A 23,342-nucleotide genomic window follows, 5' to 3' on the forward strand; every position below is an offset into this window, starting at 1 on the left:
GTGCAATCTTTGCCGCAGCCGAACATAGGCTCGAACGCTGCACCGCCGCCGCCGCCACCGTCGTCGTCGTCCTCGTCATCGTCATCTTGGCAGCCTAATCAGCAGCAATGGGAGAACAGTCAGCAGCTGTACAATCCTCTGATGGAATCCGCGGCCTTTGGGATGCCTTTTTCGATGCATCACCATCTCGCGCCGCCGTTCGCCCACCCAATGACATCGCCCAACTTCACGCAGCCGCCACCGAGTCTGCCGGGCAGCAACAACGGTCCGCCGCCCAACTTCTCGCTACCACCGCCGAATTATCCGCCCAACAACAACAATAACAATAACCAGGAGCGCCCGGTGGCGCTGCAGGGCGCGCAGGACCAACCACCGAACGTGGACGCGATGCGATTCCCCCCGCGCCATCCTAACGACCGCGGCGGTAACTTCGACGGTGGACAACAGCCGAACTTTCTGCGGAGACCGGGCGAGCCTTCGGACCACCGTTTCCCCGCGGGACGCGCAGAAGGTATCGCCAATCCGGCCGGGAACGAGCAGGAGCAGTTCTTGAGACCTGGCGACGCTGCTTTTAGTAGGTCGAACGAGCCCTTCACTGATCGAATCGAGCAGCAGCGGTTCCGCAGGGGAGACCGAAGTTTCCCCGGCGACTTCGGGAATAATTCGCCTAACGGACCGATACCTAACTTCCATCCCGGCAACGACAATCCCGGACGTTTCGTACCGCCGATAAATGAGCGTTTCGCCGGAGGAAACAATCGATTTGGTGGACCGGTGGGGAACGAGAGATTTCCACCGCCGAGTGACCGGCCATTTGCGCAGGATCATGACCGATTCGGCGGACTCGACCGGTTTAGCGGGGGTGAACGATTCGTGGGACCAGAAGCCGATAGATTCGCCAGGGGGAAAGAGCACAGATTCGATCGGCCGGACAACGAGCGATTCGGGCCGAACGATCGTTTCCCCGAGCGATTCCCCGATCTCAAGGATCGCTTTCCCCCAACTAACGATCGATTCGGGACCGGTGTGAACGAACACTTCGGTTCAAACGATCGCTTCGGCAGAAGCAACAACCCCGCGGACTGTTTCGACCCGAATGACGCGAACGATCATCGGCGAGATTCCTTCGGCAACAACTCCCGGGTCTTTGGTAGAAACCCAGGCTTCAGTCCGCCGAAGGAATTGCCACCGGAGCTGCGGAAACTCATGGAGAAGCGAAAGGCTGCCGGCGATGTGTTCAGACCCAGTTTCCTCTCGGACTCCGAGAAGACCAGTAGCGTCGGTTCTCTCAGCGAAAGCTTCAAGAAGATCGCCGGCGATTCGCCGTTCCGCAGCAGTTTCGACTTCCCGAAAACTCGGCCTGGACCAACGTCGGTGGGCGGCAGCTTTCCCTCCACTGTCGGCGGCAGATCAACACCGTCTCCGTTTCAGCCCCATTCGTTCGCTCCCGATTCCACGGCGCCGCCGTACGGCCATCATCCGCGAGGCGGCGGCGGTCTTCCCTTCAATAGCAATAACAATGAACCTCCAGCTTCGCTTATTCCTGCCTTCAGGCAAGCACCTTTCTCGGATAATTTCGCCAAACACGGTGGTCCCGCGAATTACAACGAACGGGGAATGGAGAAGGACGTGGAGAACAACCTGCCGACTCCGAATCAACAACAAGCCCAACCGGCCGATATCCAACCTCAGTCTTCTGCCGAGTATCATCCTGGAAATACCGGTGTCAACGTCGATCCCTCGAATAATCTGGAGACCGATAATGGTCCGAACACGAAGAACGTAGAAGTGACGCAACCGACGAACGAGACCGATAACGCAACCGTCGAACCAAAAGATGATCCGGTTATCGAAGATGCCTCGTCGAGGAAAAGTGACGATAACAGAGAAGGGGTCCCAGAGTCGGTCAATGACAGTAGTTTTCAGCAGCAACAACAGCATGCTGATAAAGAACAGGACAACAGTTGCGAAGAAAAGGAGAATGCGGAAAGCAACACCGGTAACGAAAACGAGAGCGTTCCACCTAAGAAGCCTGAGAGCTTACCCTTCATGGACGAGAATGATCCACGACCGGAGGATCTGAACATCGAGCCACCGCCGGAGCTGCCCAACCTGGGCCCCGTCCTGACTAGCCCGGAATCCGAGCCCCAGAACATCGCCAGGCCGTTCAACGAGGCTTCAGACGGGAAAGGACCACCAGCAGGTGGTGTCCAATTGCAGGACATACGATCTCGTGGAATAGAATTCCCCAAGATGGGCACAACCTTCAGGTTCCCAGGACCACCGCCGTTATTCCCCAGAGGGCCTCACGCCTTTCCGCCACCGAGGTACGGCGGTAACCCGCAACTGGGTCCTAACGACGAACAGTTTGGATCCAACGCGCCTGGCGACGCTGGACGATTCAGTCCCGGTAGGTCCGAAGATGAACAGTACACAGAGCGAGATCGTGCCGATGAATCACCTGGCGAGAATCCCCAACACCCCAACAGTGGACAATTCGGCCCTATGAACGAGCCATTTGGTGGTCCACGGGGCCCAATCGGAAAGTTCGGTCAAATCGGGCCGGGGAGAGTAGCCTTCGACTCACCATTCGCTCCCCGAAATCCCGGTCCGTTTGGGCCCAGGGGCAATATGCCATTCGGAGCGCGGGGAGGGTCCGGTGATACGCTTCGACATCCCAGCGACGGGCCGCAATTTAGTTTCTTAGGGCCTAACAACAATAACAACAGATTCGGCAGGCCGAACGAGCCATCGTTTGACAGCAGGCGGCCGCCTTTCGGCTTCCCAGACGTACGACCCAATGAGGGGCCAGGTTTTGGGCTCCGAGGACCTAACAGTAGCATGCTAGGTGGTCCTCGCGGCCCTCCTCCAGACACTTTCACTCAAGGACGTAGTCCGAAGGCTTTCAACGAGAACCGCTTTGACTCGCGAGATTTCAAAGAATCCGGCCCCTTCGGAGCGGACCTCAAGGACAGACCTCTCGCGGCTAGGGGCCCGATGGGTGATCCGAGTTACACGCGTGATTATGCGCACAGAAGCGGCCCCTTCGCCAAGAAAGAACCGTTCTTGGACGACAAGCGGCAGTTCGGCGGGAGTCCAGCGGCCAGGTCTGACGAGTCGTTCGATAGAAACGCGACGGACGCGGAGCCGCAAAAGGATATCGTCGAGTATACCAGACGCATGCCGCAAGACCCTTACAAGAAGGACTCGGACGACAACAGGGCGAGGGGCAAGTTCAACGATGACCAAGCTCAGTGCACAACGAGCACCGAGAGAAACCAGGCGAACGCGGCTCAGTTCGACGAGAGAACGGATCCGGATCGGCAGTCCAAGTTGCAAAGCAGTCCGAGTTCCAACTTGTTTACGAAACGGCCTCAGTCGATGTTGTCCGCAGGAAGCGGTGGCGGCAGCCCCGGTGAGTTCTGCGCGCCGCGGCAGTTCAACTACAATCACGGCGAGACCAGCGAGAAGGTCGTCGAGTACACACCGTCGAAAGTGATCGACTACGGGCACGTGTCCCGGCCGGCCGTCATCGATCAACACCTGTCATCGCCGGTTCAATGCTTCGATTACTCTCACGGCGACTCGAAGCCGGTGGAGTATCCTTGGGACCAGCCGAAGAGGGACTTGAAGAACTGGGTGGAGAACGAGCAGAGCATCAAGGATTACGCGGAGCAGATGAGGATTTGCCACGAGAACGCGAGGAAGGAGTACACCGGGGAGAAAGCGAGAAGCGGCGGCGGCTACGACAACTACGAGAAAAGCAGTTATGCGACACGCAAGCCGGATTACGCGAAGCAGCGGATGGTAAAGGAGCATCACATGGATTGGCAGCAGCAGCAGCAAACGAGCGACAGGAGATCCTGTGGAGAAAGAAGGGAGAGCGAGGATCGCAAGGAGAGATCGTACAACTCTCTCGAAGATCCGCGATTGTTCTTCGAGCGCGACTCGAGCGCGATCGACGGTCAGGGCGACCGAAACGTTCGTAGAGGTAATTGCATATTCGTTAAACCGCGCGTAGGCAGCTCGACGATCCTAACAAATCGTTCCTCGAGACTCACGACGGTTGTCTGTTAATCCGCGAATTAAAAGAAAAGAAAAGAAGGAAATAAAAGAAAAAGAGAAACGGCCAAGATACATTTCGCGTATTTGATCTCTGTTAAATACGAGCGCATTTCTCGCGTTAGAGAAAATTGCGAGAGAGGAAAATTTGTATCTCGCACGATACTTTGTATTTTGCATCTCTGACGTAACATACGTGGATTATTGTGAGGTATCGCGAGGTAACTGATAGCTTATGCCGAGTGTGTTTCGATGTATTTCATTGTGTTTGTTTTTTCGGGTAAGCAGAGCGGCCTCAAGAGACATGCGAGACTCCCCGAAGAGAAACGAATAAAGACAGTGATAAAGACGACAGCAGGTATAGTGGCAGATTAATTTTCATCTTAATTTTTATTTGGGACAGCGAGTGAAAGAGCACGCTTCCTCGTGCTTCATCCTTCGCGGAGTTCGCTTACGTTAAAGGAGGAGATTATCGAGTTGTGCGTGCCGAGTGTGTTCTAACGGAATATATTACTTTTATCATTATTAATATATTGAGCGAGAACACACTGTACAGCAACATTTCTTCTCCTCTGCGTAAAATTCTTCCGAAGAGGATCCTGGAATCGTCCTGTTTTACCGCAAATTTGTTAATTCTCGTTACTGGCTGCACAAAATTAAAAATCCTCTTGCACAATAATAATACATACGTTAATGTAGGTTTTATTTGAAAAACGAAAAAAGTTTTATAATTTGTTAATTTTTCTTCGTTTTTCGTGCATAGTCAACCAGTTTTCCTTACGTTAACGTGTGTATTGTAATTGTATAAGAAAACTGTTTTTAATTTTGTGCAGTCAGTAACGAATATAGTTTTAAGAAATTTGTGGTTAAACAAGACGACTCCGGGATCCTCTTAAGGGGATAGAAAGGTTTGATTTTGTGGAAAATTGGTGACATTTGATGAGCATATGGGAGTTAATTAATTATTGAATATAAAATCCTTCGGTAGTAGGCTATTTATACTCTATATTAGCGATAAAAACATGTTTACGAAATTGAAAAATATTCATATTCAATTAATTCCTGTATCTATAGCCAAATTCAAATTTGACCGAATTTTCACAAATTTTTACTACCCCCTCAAAAAGGAAAGAGCGCGCGAGCGAATGTCGCTTTCACTTGCTACTGACTGAGATCTTCGGTACTTGGAAGATCTCACGCACGATCGAAAATCGCAAAGAGATTATGAACGATCTCGCATCTGCTCTGAACATACGTATATGGCATTCTTCAGATCGAAAGGAAGTGTTAATTGGCAGGAGAACTCGAACAAGAACACCGTAGACGCAAAGCTCACGGACGTCAGGTACGTGTTGTATTTCACTTCTCGAGTTTATCGTAGAAGTTGGTGTGATCTAAAGCAATTTACCGGATGAATTTGAACTGCATACCGCACACAGATGCGCAGGTGCATCCGAGATGTGCAATTGTTCTCTTCTCAAATGCGACTGCCTTTTCTTTCACATCAATCGAATCTTACTGCCACTCTACATGTGGAAGTATCGATACTTTCGCATGTGGAATTACGGGGTGGAATCGATTTGTGTGAAAAATATATATTTTGTTTTGTAAGAAAGGAATTTGAATATTTTTCTTGGAAAGTTGAAAGATGATTATATTTTAAGTCTTCTCTCCTGACATGTGATTCGAATGGAAATTGTGATTTTTCTACGCCAAACAATATTGCGATCCTCGTGTGAACTTGGAAAAGTTCATGTATAATATTCTTTTTACAATGGAAAAAAATGCTTAATGATGTTACTTATATTACGATTCTTACACGTATACGTGTATAATCTGTCGTTGATAATTTTATTAAATTATCGATACTTTGATAATTTTGTCAAATGCGTACTTCTCTAAGTACGTTTTTGTACTTATATATTTTTACACACGTGCATATGTGTATTATATTGCACAAAGAAATCTGAAAATATTATATTTGAGGTATTTATACGTGCTCTATTTTAATGAAAATCTTCAAGATTCAACATGACTCAATTTTCGAGGTACTTCATTCTATTTTAATCTTACGATATTTGTGAGTGAAGAATTTGTTCACTCTATCATTTCAGAGATAATTTTATATCAAAGAGAAAAAAGTGTTTTGCTACGCGAAAAATATTCGCTACGTTGATACAAATAAAAAGTTATGCAAATCTTTACAAAGACGTTTTTGCGATGGTGTTTTTTTTTTTCATTTTTGATGTAAAATTATCCCAAAGAAGGTGACAGACTATATGAATATTTCTATTTACTGTGTGTGTTTGTCTTGTCTCCTATATAACCATCGAGATATTTTGCGAATTAATTTTTTGCTCCTTTTGCCGAAAACTATCAGATTACAGTGGTTTTCCGGTATATTTTGTAGCAATGCATCCATCACCTCTGGGGATGAAGCATTCTTTTCTAATGTTTTATTATTGCTCGCAACATACAATTTGATATTATGCAACATTGATTTTGCGTACAGTATTTACCCTATTTATATACATAAGTTTTTCATACTTATATGATACTTGACACAATAATTTAGGTTTTTGTATTATCTCACTTCGAAGTGTTATCGTGCCGATTCGAAGTTCCATTGTACTTATAGATTATATTTATTTGCGTTTTCTATTATCTGTGGGTATTCTTACAAAGAGGTCATATATAGTGTGGTGCATTTAACTAGAGACACCTTAATATAATAAAAATAAAGTAAATTAGAAAGAAACGTTTTAGACAAAAGTTGTAGGATTTGGAGAGGGACATGGTGAACTTAACTTCGTTGTATTGTCAATAATTCAAGGTCATTTCAAGGTTAGCTTAATTTTTTTTATGGAATTATATAGTTTTTTTTTAGTACAAATCGATTTCTCTTTTCATTTTGCGTATAAAAATATTAGGATGAGATTATAGGAAAACGAATACTTTGTGAGATATTTTACTTTTTATTCTAATATTTTTCAGCATAAGGTATGAAATATATCATAAACTATTCACTTTTCGATAATATCATCTTAATACTTTTCTATATGATAATATGAGGAAAATCGAGGTCGAAGTTGACCTTGAAACGACCTTGAATTATTAACAATACAACGAAGTTAAGGTCGCCAAAATATGTCCCCCTCCAAATCCTACAATTTTCATCTGAAACATTTATAAAATTTTTATTATTTTATATTAAGGTGTCTCAATTTAAATACACTCTGTATATAATTAATGTTAATTCATATTATATATTGGATTGACCAGAAAGTTTGTTTGTCTTGATTTTTGTTTATCGATAGAAGACTCTTATGGACAAAAGGAATGTGCGACTTCTGTGATCGATCCAATATAATATAATTCGTCCGTTATTGCAAGGCATTTTTTTCACATTAACGAAATTTTTGTTACAGTCTTCTGGACACAAAGAAAAATGTGGAATCGACGACTGTCCCGAAGACGCTGGAATTGGCGAAAATTCCAAACTGTACGATGGTTGACGACCTGCTGTGTCCGCCAGGTCGCCAGAGCCGACCACCAAAGATAGCAATTATTCTTAGAGGGCCACCTGGCAGTGGCAAATCTTTCGTTGCTAAACTTATCAAGGTATAATGTGTGTTACATAGATGTTACAGTTAATTAATTATTGATTTTTATTGAAATTATATTCGAGTAATCTCTTATGAGTTACTAATCTAATCTATGAATTGTTGGAAACATTAGCTAGTTTTACACACGTAATATTTTGTAAAATCTAGAGTGCAAAGATTTATGAAATATTGTTTTAAAAATATTTATACGCGCTTTGCTCATTTTAGAAGAAACCTTTAGTTTTAGCTGTATAATAATCTTTTTTGTAAAATTTATCTAATTGGTTGTAATTTTTATCTTTATAGGATAAGGAAGTTGAACAAGGAGGTTCCGCGCCTAGGATATTGAGCCTGGATGATTATTTCCTTGTCGAGAAAGAAATAGAGACGAAGGACGATAATGGAAAGAAGGTGACGGTTAAGGTAATTATATTTAAAACTCTCCATTAGTGGATTTGTTATATTAAGTATTTTGTAGCGGATTAATATTTTGACGATGTATATTGATTTCTAACAGGAAATGGTATATGAATACGAAGAGGCAATGGAACAAAGTTACATAACGTCACTCGTTAAAGCGTTCAAGAAAAACATCACCGATGGATTCTTCAATTTTATCATATTGGATTGTATCAATGAGAAGATTTCAGATTACGAGGAGATGTGGAGTTTCGCTAAGACGAAAGGTTTCAAAGTATGTTACCATTTGATAACATGTTAAACGAGGAGAATATATATATACATACATATATACATACATACATATACAAGGTGAATCACGTGATCAGCTTAGTTTATTATGCTGTTAGTGGACCGCTTGAAAATTTGTTGTCTAGTATAACGTGGTTTGAGGTGAGCTTTAAAATCATATATACGAGGGCAATTTGAAAAGTTCGCAACCCAATAATGAAAAATTGATTGATTTTTCCTTCCATTTTTATTTTTCAATATAATCTCCCTGTACTTCAATACACTTGATCCAGCGATGCTGCAGTGCTTTTAAAAGATTTTCAACATAAGCACCGAATTTTTCTATTTCTCCTTTTTCATCACTTATTTTCTTATTTTTGTAAATGAAACTTCTGAAAATGCCAAAGAAATTACAGTTTTAAACTTTAAGTAAAACCATAATAATTGTTATTTATAATAATTATAAATTTATTTAACCATTGTTCATTAATTATTATTAATTAACTATTATTTGATAAAAGTAACTCATAATGGAAATAAAATGTTAAACAATATGCTGAAATGAATCATAGTAAGTTACGTATATGCTCGCATGAAAATCAAAATGACCAAAGAAGTAGAACAATTACTATTTGTAGCTCAGATTTTCGACTATTATTTCGACGCTACTTTGCCAGATCCAAGAGTAAACGGTGAAGGGAAGATACTGAAAGCGCTAGCGTCGCAAACAAAAACGAAACTAAGAAACATTCATTTATTCATATATCTGGGTTAGTTTGAAGGCCATGGCACATATTCGTTGAAATCCTAGTTACTTCTGCTCAAAGCCAAACTTATCGTCACTTCTATCGTCTTTTGGAATACGTAAACCTAAAGAAATATATTGATTGGTTCGTTAACGTCCTTATTACTTAAGTTTTACTGCTTACGTTTTTCTATGTGCCACGGCCTTGATTGACCCTCACGTACGGACGTCCATTTATAGGTTAATATCAATTTATAGAAAAACAAATGGTCAATAATCTTATAATTGTTTTATAATATTTCTACAAATCTCTTATTATTTTCTTGTTTTCGCATTAAAAGCGTAAGAGTAGTTTGGTTGCTAAAATTTAAAACATCATATTATCAGAAACTATTTCCGTTGTGATACTGTGATACATGTAGATAATGTTAAGTTTGACTTTAATCATATTTAGCTTTGGTACGGTTAATCTATTTCCCATATAGCGGAAATGCCCAAAATATATCATAAAAATATCGTGATATCTTTAGGATATTCCTATGATTTTTGACATCGCTGCTATGTGAATTCTAATTGTACATAGTGTAAATCATGTTTCAATTAATATTTTATTAGAATTTGTAATGATTCCTAAGAAAATAAGTTTATATCAATCATCTTGAGGCATATGTAACGCGCGCGCGCGCGCGCGCGTGTGTGTGTGTGTGTGTGTGCACACACACAATATGTCCCAGATCAATGTGGATAAACTTAATAAAGGTGTGAGTGGATTCAAGTGAACAAAAAATCTCCACCATTTTGCAAACAATACACACAAAATTTTGAATTATTAATTATTGAAAGTGGCTATACGTATAGAGGCTTCTTTAATTAATAACTCGAAATTTTGCGTATTATTTACAAAATGATAGAGGACTTTTTTGCTTACCTCCAATCCATTCTATACCCTAATTAGGTTTGCCCATGTTGATTCATGGGACATTTATTTATCTGTTATCATAACAACGAAAACAAGAAATCGTGATACATGAATCTGTCTTACTATAATCCATATATAGAGGGCAGGCATAACTATTGGCCTGTTCTTTTTAGCTGCATTAGTGCGATAAGTTGTAATATGAAAACTAATGAAACAAGTATAGGTTTTCTCACTTCAACTTATTCCACCAGTTCAGCAGTGCAACTAAAAAGAACAGGCCAAACAACTCGTGTGATGCGACAAAGAAAAATGCACATTCGCTCATTTTCGCGTGCAGTCATAATGCTCTTTGACCAGCTCCGTCGTAGTAGAGTTAATCATTCAAAAGGAAGATTTCCAGCGAACTAAATTTAAAAAAAAGGTATCTTAAAAGGAGGACTTTCGGCGAACTAAATTAAAAAAAAATATCTCGATTATAAGATTGATTTTCAAATATTCCATACAATAGATTCGCGAACGTGATATTGAATCACACTTCGTACACAGACAGGCATAATAACATTTTAACGCGTGTAATTAGGTTACTGGTTACTGATACTTAATCGTACACGTTTATTTTTGGATATCAGCGTAAAGTTGACACAGCGATAGATTATTCCTTTAACACATCGTTCCCACCTCTTTGAATAATTAATAAATAAGGGTGTAAGTCAATAATATATATTAGAATATTTTAATAATAATAATTTAATAATAAGTCAATAATATATATTAGAATATTTTAATAACGTTGTTGTACATGATGTATTAAGATTATTACACTAGTCTATATACGTCTGTGTAACGACCTTTTCTCAATTAATACACGATATCTGTGTACAGGTGTATGTGTGTGAGATGGAGATGGACCTGCAGATATGCTTGAAGAGAAATATTCACAACCGCACGGAGGACGAAATCAATCGGATCATAGATTATTTCGAGCCGACACCCAGCTATCACCTGAAACTAGATGTCAATTCAATGTTACAGGAACAAGCCATAGAAGAGGTACTTTTATTTTGTTTAAAGTTAGCGGTCCTTATTATCTTTGTCATACATAGTACAGGACATGCGTTAATATATGTGCAAACTTATGTTTTTATTTTAGGTCGATATGGAAGACAGTCAGCAAGAGATAGAGGAGAAATCTGCCACACAAAATGAAGACAGTCAAGACAGCCAGGAGGATACTCAGGATGCAATTGTAACTAAACAAAATTAAGTTATTCGAATGTCACTTATTGAAATGATAAAAAGATAAAATAGATCAATAGATAAATGATTCTATCTAAATCTTTATATCATAGAGTCCCTATTCTCTACATTTTCATTTTTCTTTGTGATACATATTGTACGATTAAAAAAGTATGTTCTTCTTCAACCATTAACTATTATTATATATACTTTACTATTGTATTTTAATTTTATCAAATTTAACAAAAGTGAACTTTACATGAAATCAGCAGAAAAATGTAGATTTATACTGTTGATAACATATTGATTGTAGATGATTTTAAATATTTATTGATAATTCTTTCAGGGTGTTAGCAAATGGGAACAAATGGAAGCTGAAAATAAATTAGGTTAGTTGGAAGTAACTTAACTTTTTTTCTTGAGAATTGAAAAGTATTTTCACTTTTTTTTTTATTCATAATATATAGATCGGTTGGATGGATTAGCGAGAAAGAAGGAGACGAGACCACAAACCATGGAAGATTTTCTTCAAGTACCCGATTACTATAATATGGAAGATACTTCTGGTAAAAAGCGGGTATGTATCTGAATATAGAATGTCCCATAAGCATTGGGGGCATATCTTCATAATTACCTTTAGTCTTCAAACAATTTTGAAAATATCGTTTTCGGATTTATTATTGATTGCGTTCAATAGAGAGTTTTATAACTGTTGTAAAATTCGTGAATTTGATTGATATATGCTTTTAAATTCAACCAAGATTAAAAGCATACATTAATCAGATTTATGTACATGAGCATACATGCATTCACATTCAATTTTACAGTTCTAAAGCTCTCTCTCTCTCTCTCTCTCTCTCTCTCTCTCTCTCTCTCTCTCTCTCTCTCTCTCTNAGGAAAGTAGGGGAAAGCAGAAGAATTGCAAGGAAGTTTATTAGCCGTTTATTCCGACCACTTGCACTAGTAGTGCACATTAAATACGGTCTAAAGCTTGTTTATAGCTCTTTCTCATATTTAAAGATTGTTTTAAACATGATATAACTCAACCATTGCCTTATAAACGCACTCAGTGCATTAATTGTCTTGCTTTGCAGGTACGATGGGCCGATTTAGAGGAGCGTAAGGAGCAGGAGAAAATGCGCGCCGTCGGCTTTGTGGTTGGTCATACCAATTGGGATCGCATGATGGACCCCACGCAAGGCGAAAGTGCCTTGACGCGGACAAAGTACATATAATTCAAGTTACCCACTTCTATCAATAGTATTGGTATATAACTGTTATTCATTATATCGTTACATAAACTACCATCGAAAAATATTTGTTGCGTTAGCGTTAGCTAAATTGTTCATCTAGCGTCAAACCTTGTCTAATTCGTATTTTTAAGAAAAAGAATACATAGAAAATTAGGATGAAGAATGAAACTTTAGGATGTAAACATTACATTCTATATAATGCATATAAAACATGAATTAACATCGTACGTTAATATTATATGTTGATGTTGTTTGTCGCCCATATACTTAGGTGGCGAGTGAGCTTCCGCAGAGACGGAAACACTATTTGTGGATTGACGGTTTTATTCCCCTGATGAAGAATAATTTTACTAATTATTTAGAACAATATATATATATATATATTTTTTTTTTTTTTTTTTTTTTTTTNGGAAATCAATTATCAACACAGTATACTGAAAAGCTTTGAGCCCAGAACTCATATGTGAATTCAGCATGTTGATTATCTAATTGTTATCATTACATATTAATTTTTTTTACATTGTAAAAAATCTTATCGAGAGAATGTGTTCCTCTAAAAAGAAGCTAAAAAATATATATCCAATTTGACATATGAACATGTTTACTGTATTTTGTAATTACAGTAACCATTACCCCATACTATTGCACTATCTACCCTTAGTTGGACTTATCCTCAAGAAGACCTTGTATATAATACGCTAAAGTAACCCACACAACATAACGTGTAAAACCGGGACATAAGACGCCTGACAAACGTCCTTAAATCGTCTCAAAGACGTCTGTCAGATGTCTTATGTCCCGACTTTAGGCATTATGTTTTCTGAGAAACAAACAATAAGCGATTTTTTAATAATAAGAACCATAATGATATATGTATATATATATATATCATATATATATATATATATATATACATAAATTAGTTATATGTAACTAATTTCTTGAATTGTAAGTAATAATTCTCAAAGTATGTGTTCTTAATACGTTCTCTATCGTGGTTTTTTTTTTAGGGAACTCTCCCCACAGACCACATTGTATTTATTTTGATATAATTGTATAAAATTGATTTAAGACGGCAAGGTTTGTTAGACACTTCAAAGCATTCTAAACTATACAACTATACATCTGAAAATTTTATATGAAACCTTTGTATGAAACCTTTCTTAGAATCCGTGGTGTGCAAGTAGCACGAATGAAACTAGACAGGAGAATTCTATACCATTTTGCAAAATTCGCAATAATTATTAAGGAATTAATTTGTATGAACTAATGATTGTACAGGAAACGGTAGATCGGACTCTGTATAAAGAAAAATGGCTTACTTTTGAAGGTGTCCTAACAACGATGGGTATCAACTAATAGCGAAAGACGTATTTCTTTTCGGCGCGCAGTCCTATGTCACATACCATTCGCTGTTCGCTGCGTTACTCTGTCTCTAAAAATCAGTTTATGCTCATAGTTACTAAGCCATCTTTAGAAGTAAGCTATTTTTCTTTATATAGAGTTCGGTCTACTGTTTGTTGTGCGATCATTAGCTCATACAGATTAATAAATTTTTCATTAATTATTGTGAATTTTGCAAATGATATTTCTGTCCAGGTTCACCTTTTGTTCTATCTGCATACCACGGGTTCCGAGAAAAGTTTCAGACACCCTGTATATAATAGTGTATAATAGCGTCATCATCAAACTCAGGCTATATTTCAAAACGTTCTTCTCGAGGAAAATTTTACTTGGTGGCTGTTCCAAAACTTGATAAGAATTTCTGATCTCCGGAAGAAGAACCAATCGAAAAACACTTATAAAGTTTTGAAACAGCCATTGAGTAAAGTTTTTTTCAAAAAAATGTTTTGGAACGTAGCCTCAGTGTATACAAAAACGCCTTGAAACATTTGCAACTGTTTATATTTATGAATAGAGGAAAAAAAATTATTTTTGTCACATAAGTATATTAGTAACCAACTATACGTAGCGAGCGTGTTAGTTCCTAAAAATTCTCAACTAGCCGCACCTGTTTCTGGCTACGTGTTTTTCATCATCTTTGATTAATTGAGAAAAAGGGAATATGTTTGAAGCAGAAGTGATATTTCGACGTTTCATGTATTAATAAACAGAGTTCTTCGCTCACGTGTAACGCGTAATCAGCAGAAAAGCAAGGATATTATGGACAAATATATAAGAGAGGTTGATATTTAAAACATATATGTATGTATTTATTTATTTATTTATATAATTCATATATAAAAATATATTCAGGTAAGAAGTTGGAGAAAAACTTAATATCGGGGATTCAAAAATATTGAAGTGCCCTTATTGGTAGGAACGTTCAACAATTTTCCGAGTTTCATTTATGTATACAGAACAGCTTTTTAATTCTGTTCTGCATTCAAAGGGTTTAAATCAAGTTACAACATGTACACTTGATAGGTAAATCAAGTTTGGATGTGATCCGAATATATTTTTTAGTATTTTCTTCTAAGTGTCCTAAATCCAAGTACAGATTTTTAAACTGTTTTACAGTATTATTATTCATATCATATTTAGAGAATTTTATGCACTTGGATTGTTCTTTTACCTTTATAAAGTATTTTATAAAAATTTTATTGGTATGCAGTATTATGCAAACTGCTCTTGATATCTTCTTAGCAACTTTAAGTCTAGTCTAGAGTACAATGCATCTTATAAAATTTCAGCAATAATAAAATGTGCTCTATCTTATATTTATGATTATTTACACTGCACTCCCCCCGTTATTTATTCTGCGTCGGTCGAAATTTATCAATTCAATTGTTTGAACAGAAAGGACAATATATTATTTGTAGAATATTCAGATTTTTTAATCTCTTATCGTTTATTTATAACTCTGAGATTATTGATATTTCTATCATGTATAAATAAAATTTTCCAATACATGTTTACTCTTATCAAAATTTTTCGATTACTTGTATTTACGTATTCGCACATACTGACTATTAAGTAATCGAAGAAATATCGCAACGAAATCTCAAATATTATTCCGAGTAGCATAAAGTGTAGAGTAATCATAAAATGAAACAGAATTATATGTAAAAGAATATGTAAAGCCTCATCATTTTCTTGAATAATCATCCGTCATGATGCACGAATATATAAACATGATGCTTATGATAGAATAAACGATTTTAGATCTGCTAAATGTTAAAGCTCCTGACTACTTGCCGTGGCTATCTTTGTTTAATGACGTCAGAAACGAAAAAATGTATGCCAAGATTTCTTACATTATATTTTCAAATAAAAATATATAACCACAAAATGTCACTTTATGGATATATTTTTTTATTTGAAAGTATAACGCAAGAAATCTTAGCATGCGTCTTCTCGCTTCTGACGTCATTAAGCAAGAGCAGTCATAGCGAGTAATCAAGAGTCATAAGACAATTATGCCAGTCTGTGTAGATTCATAAACGTTTACAATATTTTTTCTCTTATAGTTTATTGTTTATAATTCGGTAATTATAACTTATCTATCAATCGCAATTATTTAAATTCTTATTAAATAGAAACAATACGTAATTTATAGTTATTCACAATATTCTTGATTTCTTATCGTTATTGTAACTTTCTATTTCTTATCGTAATTTGTAACTTTCTAAAATTATCGATGACTCTATAGTGTGTGGAAGAGAAAAAATGGAAAGAATTTATAAAAATACTCTTACGGACGCGTGATTGCTTTAAACAGAAAATTATATATATATATTCTGTTGCGAGTAATATTTTGAACGTTCAGGTACCGAACAAATGTCTGTAAAAAAAAAAAAAAAAGGTACATGCCGTTTAAAAATTATCTTAAATAGTCCATTTAAGTAAAAAAAATATAAGTATTGATAGAAAGTATCTGTACAGTTTTTTAATAGTTTCATAATAGAATCAACAGAAAATATAGCATCTTTCACGTTTGCAATTTAACTGAGGTATCTTAATTATGATCTCTTCGTCTGGGTATGTGGTAATCTGTGATTTTTAATTTTTTAGATTTTGATTCATCTATTTGCCGGTTATCCGTGTCGTCATCGCTACTAAGTATACAACGTCTTTTCTTCGATTTTCGCTCGGGAAAAGTATCGATATCACGAGAATCCAGTTCGGTTGAGTCTTTCGCAAAATTTGATAGTCTCTCTCGTACAGTGACGGTACTAATTTCCTTAAGATTCACTGAAAAATATAAAGTAAAATGAAATAGAAATTACAGCGTGTTTCCGAATAATTAAGGTTTCGGAGTAGTCGCTGTGACTGTCGTGCTTTGACTGTCCTTGTTTAATGACGTTAGAAAACGCATGCTAACATTTTTTGCGTTATATTTTCAAATAAAAAGATATATCTATAAAATGACGTTTGTGATCGATTCAGCAAACTTGTAAAATTGGACGAACACTTTTCTTTTACTCGAACAATCAATTAATAGTCGTAAAATTAATTTGACATAGACCTTCTTTTCTCATGATTTTGTCAATATTAATTTTACGACCACTGTTGGATGTTATTGTCGATCGATCGATCGAAAATGTTATTTTATGGATACATCTTTTTATCTGAAAGTGTAACGCAAAACATTTTTGCAGGTGTTTTTTCATTTCTGACGTTATTAACACGTTGACTGCCACGGAACTTTTCACGATTCTGGTCTAAGAAGCCAATTTGATATTTAATCAAGTAATGAAGCGACGAAATAACTCACAGTTGGCGTCCTGGGCAAATAAACAACTTACGAGATATGTCGTAGTTGGCAGTCAACGTGTTAAACAAGGATAGTCACAGCAACTACACCGGAGCCTTAAATAAAATTAAAAAAGGATAGGTTGTAGAAGTGCGTTAAAAGTCATGCATTCTCCGCGGAAGGTAATTTATATAACGACTTAATTTCATTTTTATATTTATATATTATATTTATACTTTTTTATATTTATCTCAGACGAATTTATATTTAGATCTTGAATGACAAATAAATAAAATGCGTGCTTTGACTCGAAGTTATATTTTTTTATAGAAACATTTTTTAATCTTTACGATAAATTCTTAACAGAAAAAAAAACCTGTTATCGCAAGGTACAAACCTATCTTGTAAGGTTTCCGTCGTTTGCCGGTGGCGAAGATACAAGTCACAGTGTTTACTTGATTGTGCACAACTCCGAACTTGCTTTTACCGAATCTAATCGTGTTCTCTTTCAGAATCATCCGTTGACCTTGCAAATTGCATTGTAGTACCTACAGAATAATTTACGAGAAATTATTCATGGACATAACTTAATCGCGCAAAATAATTTAACTCGATCAAATAATTAGTCGGTAATGAATAAATTGATGCTGTCATACTTTGTTAGGAATATTCAAAATAAAAGCCTCCTCGTCCTCGGAGATATCCGCCAGCGTAATGCTCGCCGGTAGCGTTTCCACGAGTAACTCTTCGTCCTCGGCAAATTCTCCCAACTGAAACGTATTGAACGTTAAATTACGTTAATTACGGAACGGGAATTGGTACTGGCAATTCTCATTATTATTTATCGATCAGCTTGATCTGAATCTGATGAGGTAAGCTAAAACGTTCTTCTGAACGTCTGGGCTCTCTGAAAGTAACTCGTTGCTCTCCAAGCCCGCTTCGCAGCCCTGCTAAGATGACAATTCGAATATCACTTACATTGCGCGGCCTGTAACACACATTTTGCGTCTCACGCTCGCCACTGTTCGCTCTATCCTGACGTTGGCTATCCCCGTTCGCGTTCCCGCCATCCGTCGAAGCAGGTCCTTCCCTGTGCCTTTCCTCGGAAGCAGAATTTCTCTCGTCACTCCCGAATCTCTCTTCTGCGCTCGCCTCCTCGCGATTATCCTTGTCGTGCGAAATGTCTATGCCGCTTTCTTCGGACGCGCGACTTCTCTCATCGTTCTCGAGCTTCTTTCTCTGCTGTTCGCGAAGACACTCGCGGCTATCTTCGCTGCGCGAAGTATCATTTTCCTCAGAAGCGTCTTTTTCAAGCGATGCGCGAGCATCTTTGCAAGCGGCATCGCTGTGTGAGGTGTCGACGTCGATTTTCCCAGAAGCGCCGTCTCCAATCCTCTGGTTGTCTTTGCTGCAGTTTCCTTCGACACGGTGGCTCGAGTTAGAATCGTCCGCGTGGACGATCTTGGAGCTGTGTCCAACGGCCGGTCTGTCCTCGCTCTCACTTTCGCTCGAGTTGCTATCCACGATCAGGTTTAACTGCCGCTGAAGTTGCTGCTTCGTTTGCGGCGACACGCAGCGCGCCGCGTCTTCCTCCTCCTCCTCGTCCTCCTCGTGGCTCACCACTTGTTGTGCGATTGGTATCTCATTGGTCATTTCGGCGCACGCATCGGTACCGGTGACGTTCACGTTGTCACTCTTTTCGGTCACTATTCTATATCTCGTGTTGACGATCTCGGTGGACATAATTTTAAGCTGCTTCTCCTGGACATTGCACGAGTCTTCCGCGATGCCGTCCATTCCGTTTGCCTTCACATCTCCCGCGTCAGTCTGGCTCGTTTCGGGAGAATCATCCGTCTCTGGCACCCGCGCTTTTCGAACCTGCGTTGCTTCTATATTGTGAACAATATCCTGTTCTTCCAAACTATCTTCCTTAACTTTTAAACTTATATCATTGGTATGATTTTCTCGCATCTCTTCAGCCATTTCGTTGGTTTCCTCGTGTTCAGGCGAAACGGAGGTTTTTTCCACGATGTTCTCCGCGTTATCTGACTTCTCCGTGGCGAGTCGCTTGACAAATTTATCCTGTGAATCTTCATCGATTCCAGAGTCTTTCTGCTGGTCGTGCGAGGCGTCTGGCGACGAAGAGGACTGATGAGGGCAATTAACAGTGTCCAATGTAAAGGCTAAGTTCCTCTTGATGTTGTCGACTGATCTAGCGGTCTGAGGACTCACACAACCGTCGTCGTAATTCTTCGCGCTTATCGAGACCTGCTCTTCCACTTTTGCTGGTTCCTCGCAACTACGATCTTCCGATAAGCTCGGCAATCTCTCGCTGACCGATGAAGGCGGATCGTTGATAAGTGACGAATGAGGGACCTTTAAAACAGACAATTTAGGTGTAATCGTTTCGTTATTCGGACTAAATTGTAAATTCAGCGAATAATTCGATTCGTCCGCTATTACCTTAAGTTCTTCCTGTATTACAGTTTCTTCTTCAGGATTCGCTTTACAGGCTACCGCATCGTCTTGACAATTCGACTCAAAATTAGTCTCATTCGCTGTTGCTTTAGAATCTCCTTGGTTTTGCGTCGCATCTTTATCATCTATAGACTCGACTTTGCAAGACGTTATGTTATTTGGAGAGTCTGACTCAGAATCTGATTCGGCTACCACAGTAAGCGGATCAGTATGGTTCTGTGGGATATCTTTACTCACCAAGTTTGCTGTACAGGACATTATATTATCTTGGGATTCGAAGTATGGAGAAAGAGATCTCTTATTAGAATCGGTTTTCGAATGATTACATTTGCCATTCTGAGAGGTATTTTGTTTACTCATATTCGAAGTACCCGTGCATTGTCCAATATCAGATATACGTGTCGTACTTCTGTTCTTCTTTGACAAGACAACGTCTTGCCAACCTATGTTCACAGATTTTCTGGTCTTTTTCTCTGATGGTTTGGTTTTATTATGTTTCCTTCTCTTCAATATCATCTGATTCTCCTTCTCATTATTATTAACATTGTCATCGTCAGTAAATAATGATTGAGAAGTAAAATTCTCTTCCCATTCTGTACTTATAGGTGTCTTTGTGCTTTCCCCTACAGATTTTGTTTCACTACTCTTCGTCTTCCTCAGTCCTTGACTTTTCCTTTTGTCATTGCGATTTTTATCGCTAGTAAAGGATACCTGAGAGAGAGAATTTTCTTGTTGCTCTATACTTACAGATTTTTTTATCTTTTTCTTCACAGGTTTTATTCTGTTATTCTCCATCTTCCTGTCACTATCATTTTCATCGCTATTAAAACATACCTGGGATAAAGAATCTTCTTCTTGTTTTATATTTACAGGTTTCTCGGCCTTTTTTTCCACAGATTTGGCTTTACCATTCTTTTTCATCTTACTCATTACTTTATTTATTTCCTCGTCTTCATCGCTACTAAGTTTTATGATAGAATCCTTTCTTCTATATTCATTTAGTTTGGATTCAGAATTGTGTATAATACTATAGTCAACATCACTGAGGTTGTCAGTATCATCGGTGTCACAATCATTCGACACTTTCCGTAAAACGGAGGTTTTCATTGCAACGTACTGCTCATAATTCTTAATGACGCCGTATTTCTTTACCTTGCTATTAAATAACTTTGTTCTCTTACGTACCCTCTGTGATGATAGGAATTTGTGAGTTAACGAGTTGTCGATCATTCTGCATGCGACGGCATTTTGGACGACCTTCCAAGTGATATTCTCGTGAGAACACATGATGCTTATAATTGTTTACTTATACTAAATAACGAAAAATAAATTGATGAAAATGGCGTCCACGTGCACGGTCTTCTTATGCTAAACACAGAGAATCTGATTTAACCTCACTTAACCGTTTCAATCTTCACGTGTTATCACTCTTTCTCCCTCTCTCAGTTCTGATTGAGAGTAATCAACTTGCTCCCTACACCATTCCTCGAAACTACGCGTTCCCGCGTGCAAAGCTTGATTCGAGCTATATTCTAAAATCCACTTCCAGCACTGAAAATCTATGGTGCATCGGTTTGTTCTTTAATAACAGAGTTGGTTTCACTAGGGTTGCGTTCGGGAATTCACATCGTGTGCACACTAACACGCTAGCCATTCAGAAATATTCAAACCCGTATCAGACTACGGATTGGAGATCGAGATTGAATTGCAATTTGACCAATCAGTGTAAAATTCTCTAAATTTCACTAAACTTGAATTCAATTAACTTTCTACTCATTGGTTAAATTTCAATTCAATCTCAATCTTCAATCCATAGTCTGATACGGGTTTTAACACGTTAACTGCCACGCGCATTTCGGAGGAAATCTCCGTCAGGTCAAATCCATTAAAATTTGTTGATAAGAAATATTTAAGTATATTAATTATACGATCCTGAAATTACTTATTAAACTAGGTAATTTTTTTAGTTTTATATAGTACTTTATACTGTCAGTCACCGGTGACTGACGTGGCCCGAACGGATAGTTCAGTTTCAGTCACTGATGACTGACGTGGCAGTTAACGTGTTAAACATTTTCATAATTTGCTCATTGGTGCTTTCTATTTGATGACACAAGTTGACGCAAATATCATTTAGTCTTTGTTTCGCATTCAATGAATTAACAAAGATAAGATGATGCTTGTGTCAACTTGTGTTACCAAACGGAAAGCACCGCATTTTAGTTAGGTCCTATTCGAGTCCAAATGTAGATAGCGCCAAAAGGAACGCTCTCTTTCAAGGAGCGAATTTGTACCTCTTAAAGTCCCTACAATATAAACTGCCCAAAAAATGGCGTCTATAGGTCTGTGCGTTTTCTGCTGCACTTCTGCATGTAAACTGAAAGTGCATTAAACGAAAAGTTCACTGCATTTATCAAACCTTGGCTGCGTTCAGCAGAATGTTTAGTTTGCAACTGTCGGAAGTTTTCTGACCTTGGATTGTTCCAATCTGAGATTGGATTATTCCTGTAGATCTAAAAGAATAATCCAACCTCACCTCAGAAAAACTTCAACCGTTGCAAACTAAACGTTCTGGTGAACGCGGCCATTACTTCCGCCATTTTGTTTGTCCCAATAGAAAGAAGTCTATATATTGCCGAACTCAATATTCTAGAGACTCTAGTACTTCCCAAATAGAAGCGCTCTATGGTTGCGTTCTTTTAGGGGCTTACGCGCTATAAGCGTTATTGTATCTTTATTGTTATTATATGCCAAAAGAAAATAAAGTGACGCTCGCGTGGTTGCACGTGACTGCGCATGGGCACCAAAGAGAAAGTAGCCTATATATATTTTTGACTTTTTGTGACACAAAGCAGCGTCGAGTGCAACGTGAGTTTTATCTATCACACTTGCTGATTTCTTGTTGCAAAATGAGTCAATTGGATTCATCTTATAATGGTAAGTTCTATGTAAATCTATTTTGATGTACTAAACAGTTACATACATTTATCGGGTATATTTCTTTTATGAATAAAGTTATTTACATCGATTATTTAATACGCCTTTCTATTAATTTTCCATTAATTATCTTAATTTCAGCATCCCAGGTAGCACAGCTACGTCAGAGAACGCCGTATATGACATCCCTTGATGTCATTGTGTTACCTAGGATGCGTAACGAAAACGATATATATTCCAATGGTACTTACGTCCATTTGACGCTGACTATTATATTAGTTAAGTGTACCGTTGTTTATATTGTCAATATTAAGATAATTTAATAGAAAATTTCGATTCAGTATGTATATCAATCAGTGTAAACTCACACAATAACGAAACAAAGTACATACTATATTTAAGGTATCTACTCTTTTTATCTATCATCTTTTTATCTATCTTTTTGCCACTTTCCAAGTAATTGTCTAATTTCAATGGAATCCATTAGTAATCCAGTATATATATATATTATTATTTTATAATTTTGCTATATTTATTCTCTTTTTATTCACACTTTTTATTCTTCCGATAAGCTAGAAAATATTCAAAAATAAATAAGATATATAGCAAAATTATAAAATTATAAAATAATATATATATATATATATTATATATGTACATATTATATATATATATATATATATATATATTACATACATATTATATTATATATATATATATT

General features: G+C 38.1%; 3 protein-coding genes across 5 annotated transcripts in view; 2 read left to right on the forward strand and 1 right to left on the reverse strand.

Annotated features, from left to right (window-relative positions):
* LOC106740650 overlaps window positions 1-12,903 on the forward strand; it is a 23,289-nt gene extending 10,386 nt beyond the window's left edge. For 2 of the 3 annotated variants that reach the window (XM_014611901.1, XM_014611902.1), the window contains exons 7-17: window positions 25-3,991; window positions 4,351-4,420; window positions 5,336-5,407; window positions 7,491-7,683; window positions 7,974-8,090; window positions 8,185-8,361; window positions 10,904-11,071; window positions 11,172-11,267; window positions 11,604-11,646; window positions 11,725-11,834; window positions 12,352-12,903. In XM_014611901.1, coding sequence (XP_014467387.1) covers window positions 25-3,991; window positions 4,351-4,420; window positions 5,336-5,407; window positions 7,491-7,683; window positions 7,974-8,090; window positions 8,185-8,361; window positions 10,904-11,071; window positions 11,172-11,267; window positions 11,604-11,646; window positions 11,725-11,834; window positions 12,352-12,492 — 5,154 coding nt within the window. In that variant the 3' untranslated portion in view covers window positions 12,493-12,903. The remainder of the gene's footprint in view (window positions 1-24; window positions 3,992-4,350; window positions 4,421-5,335; window positions 5,408-7,490; window positions 7,684-7,973; window positions 8,091-8,184; window positions 8,362-10,903; window positions 11,072-11,171; window positions 11,268-11,603; window positions 11,647-11,724; window positions 11,835-12,351) is intronic. The other variant, XM_014611903.1, reaches the window with a different exon arrangement.
* A 44-nt stretch (window positions 12,904-12,947) lies between these two features.
* LOC106740653 (dentin sialophosphoprotein-like) lies at window positions 12,948-20,983 on the reverse strand. Its single transcript, XM_014611911.1, has 5 exons — window positions 19,670-20,983; window positions 18,185-19,582; window positions 17,863-17,976; window positions 17,604-17,754; window positions 12,948-16,704 (listed from the first exon to the last, which is right to left on the reverse strand). The coding sequence occupies exons 1-5, from the start codon at window positions 20,969-20,971 to the stop codon at window positions 16,469-16,471; spliced, it is 3,201 nt and encodes a 1,066-aa protein (XP_014467397.1). The 5' UTR covers window positions 20,972-20,983; the 3' UTR covers window positions 12,948-16,468.
* A 1,610-nt stretch (window positions 20,984-22,593) lies between these two features.
* Window positions 22,594-23,342, forward strand: part of LOC106740596 — a 5,690-nt gene continuing 4,941 nt past the window's right edge. The window contains exons 1-2 of the mRNA XM_014611785.1: window positions 22,594-22,621; window positions 22,763-22,864. Coding sequence (XP_014467271.1) covers window positions 22,594-22,621; window positions 22,763-22,864 — 130 coding nt within the window. The remainder of the gene's footprint in view (window positions 22,622-22,762; window positions 22,865-23,342) is intronic.

Source organism: Dinoponera quadriceps, unplaced genomic scaffold, assembly GCF_001313825.1.
Source record: "Dinoponera quadriceps isolate SergipeBrazil2010 unplaced genomic scaffold, ASM131382v1 scaffold278, whole genome shotgun sequence".
Taxonomy (NCBI): Eukaryota; Metazoa; Arthropoda; class Insecta; order Hymenoptera; family Formicidae; genus Dinoponera; species Dinoponera quadriceps.

Excerpts from the sequence above, each read along its gene's own strand:
- LOC106740653 (XM_014611911.1), bottom strand. The coding sequence starts at position 20,971 with ATGTGTTCTCACGAGAATATCACTTGGAAGGTCGTCCAAAATGCCGTC. Across the intron at positions 17,977-18,184 it reads TGTGTTACAGGCCGCGCAAT|TTGGGAGAATTTGCCGAGGA; the intron begins GTAAGTGATATT and ends AATACGTTTCAG. Across the intron at positions 16,705-17,603 it reads ACGGAAACCTTACAAGATAG|TGAATCTTAAGGAAATTAGT; the intron begins GTTTGTACCTTG and ends TATATTTTTCAG.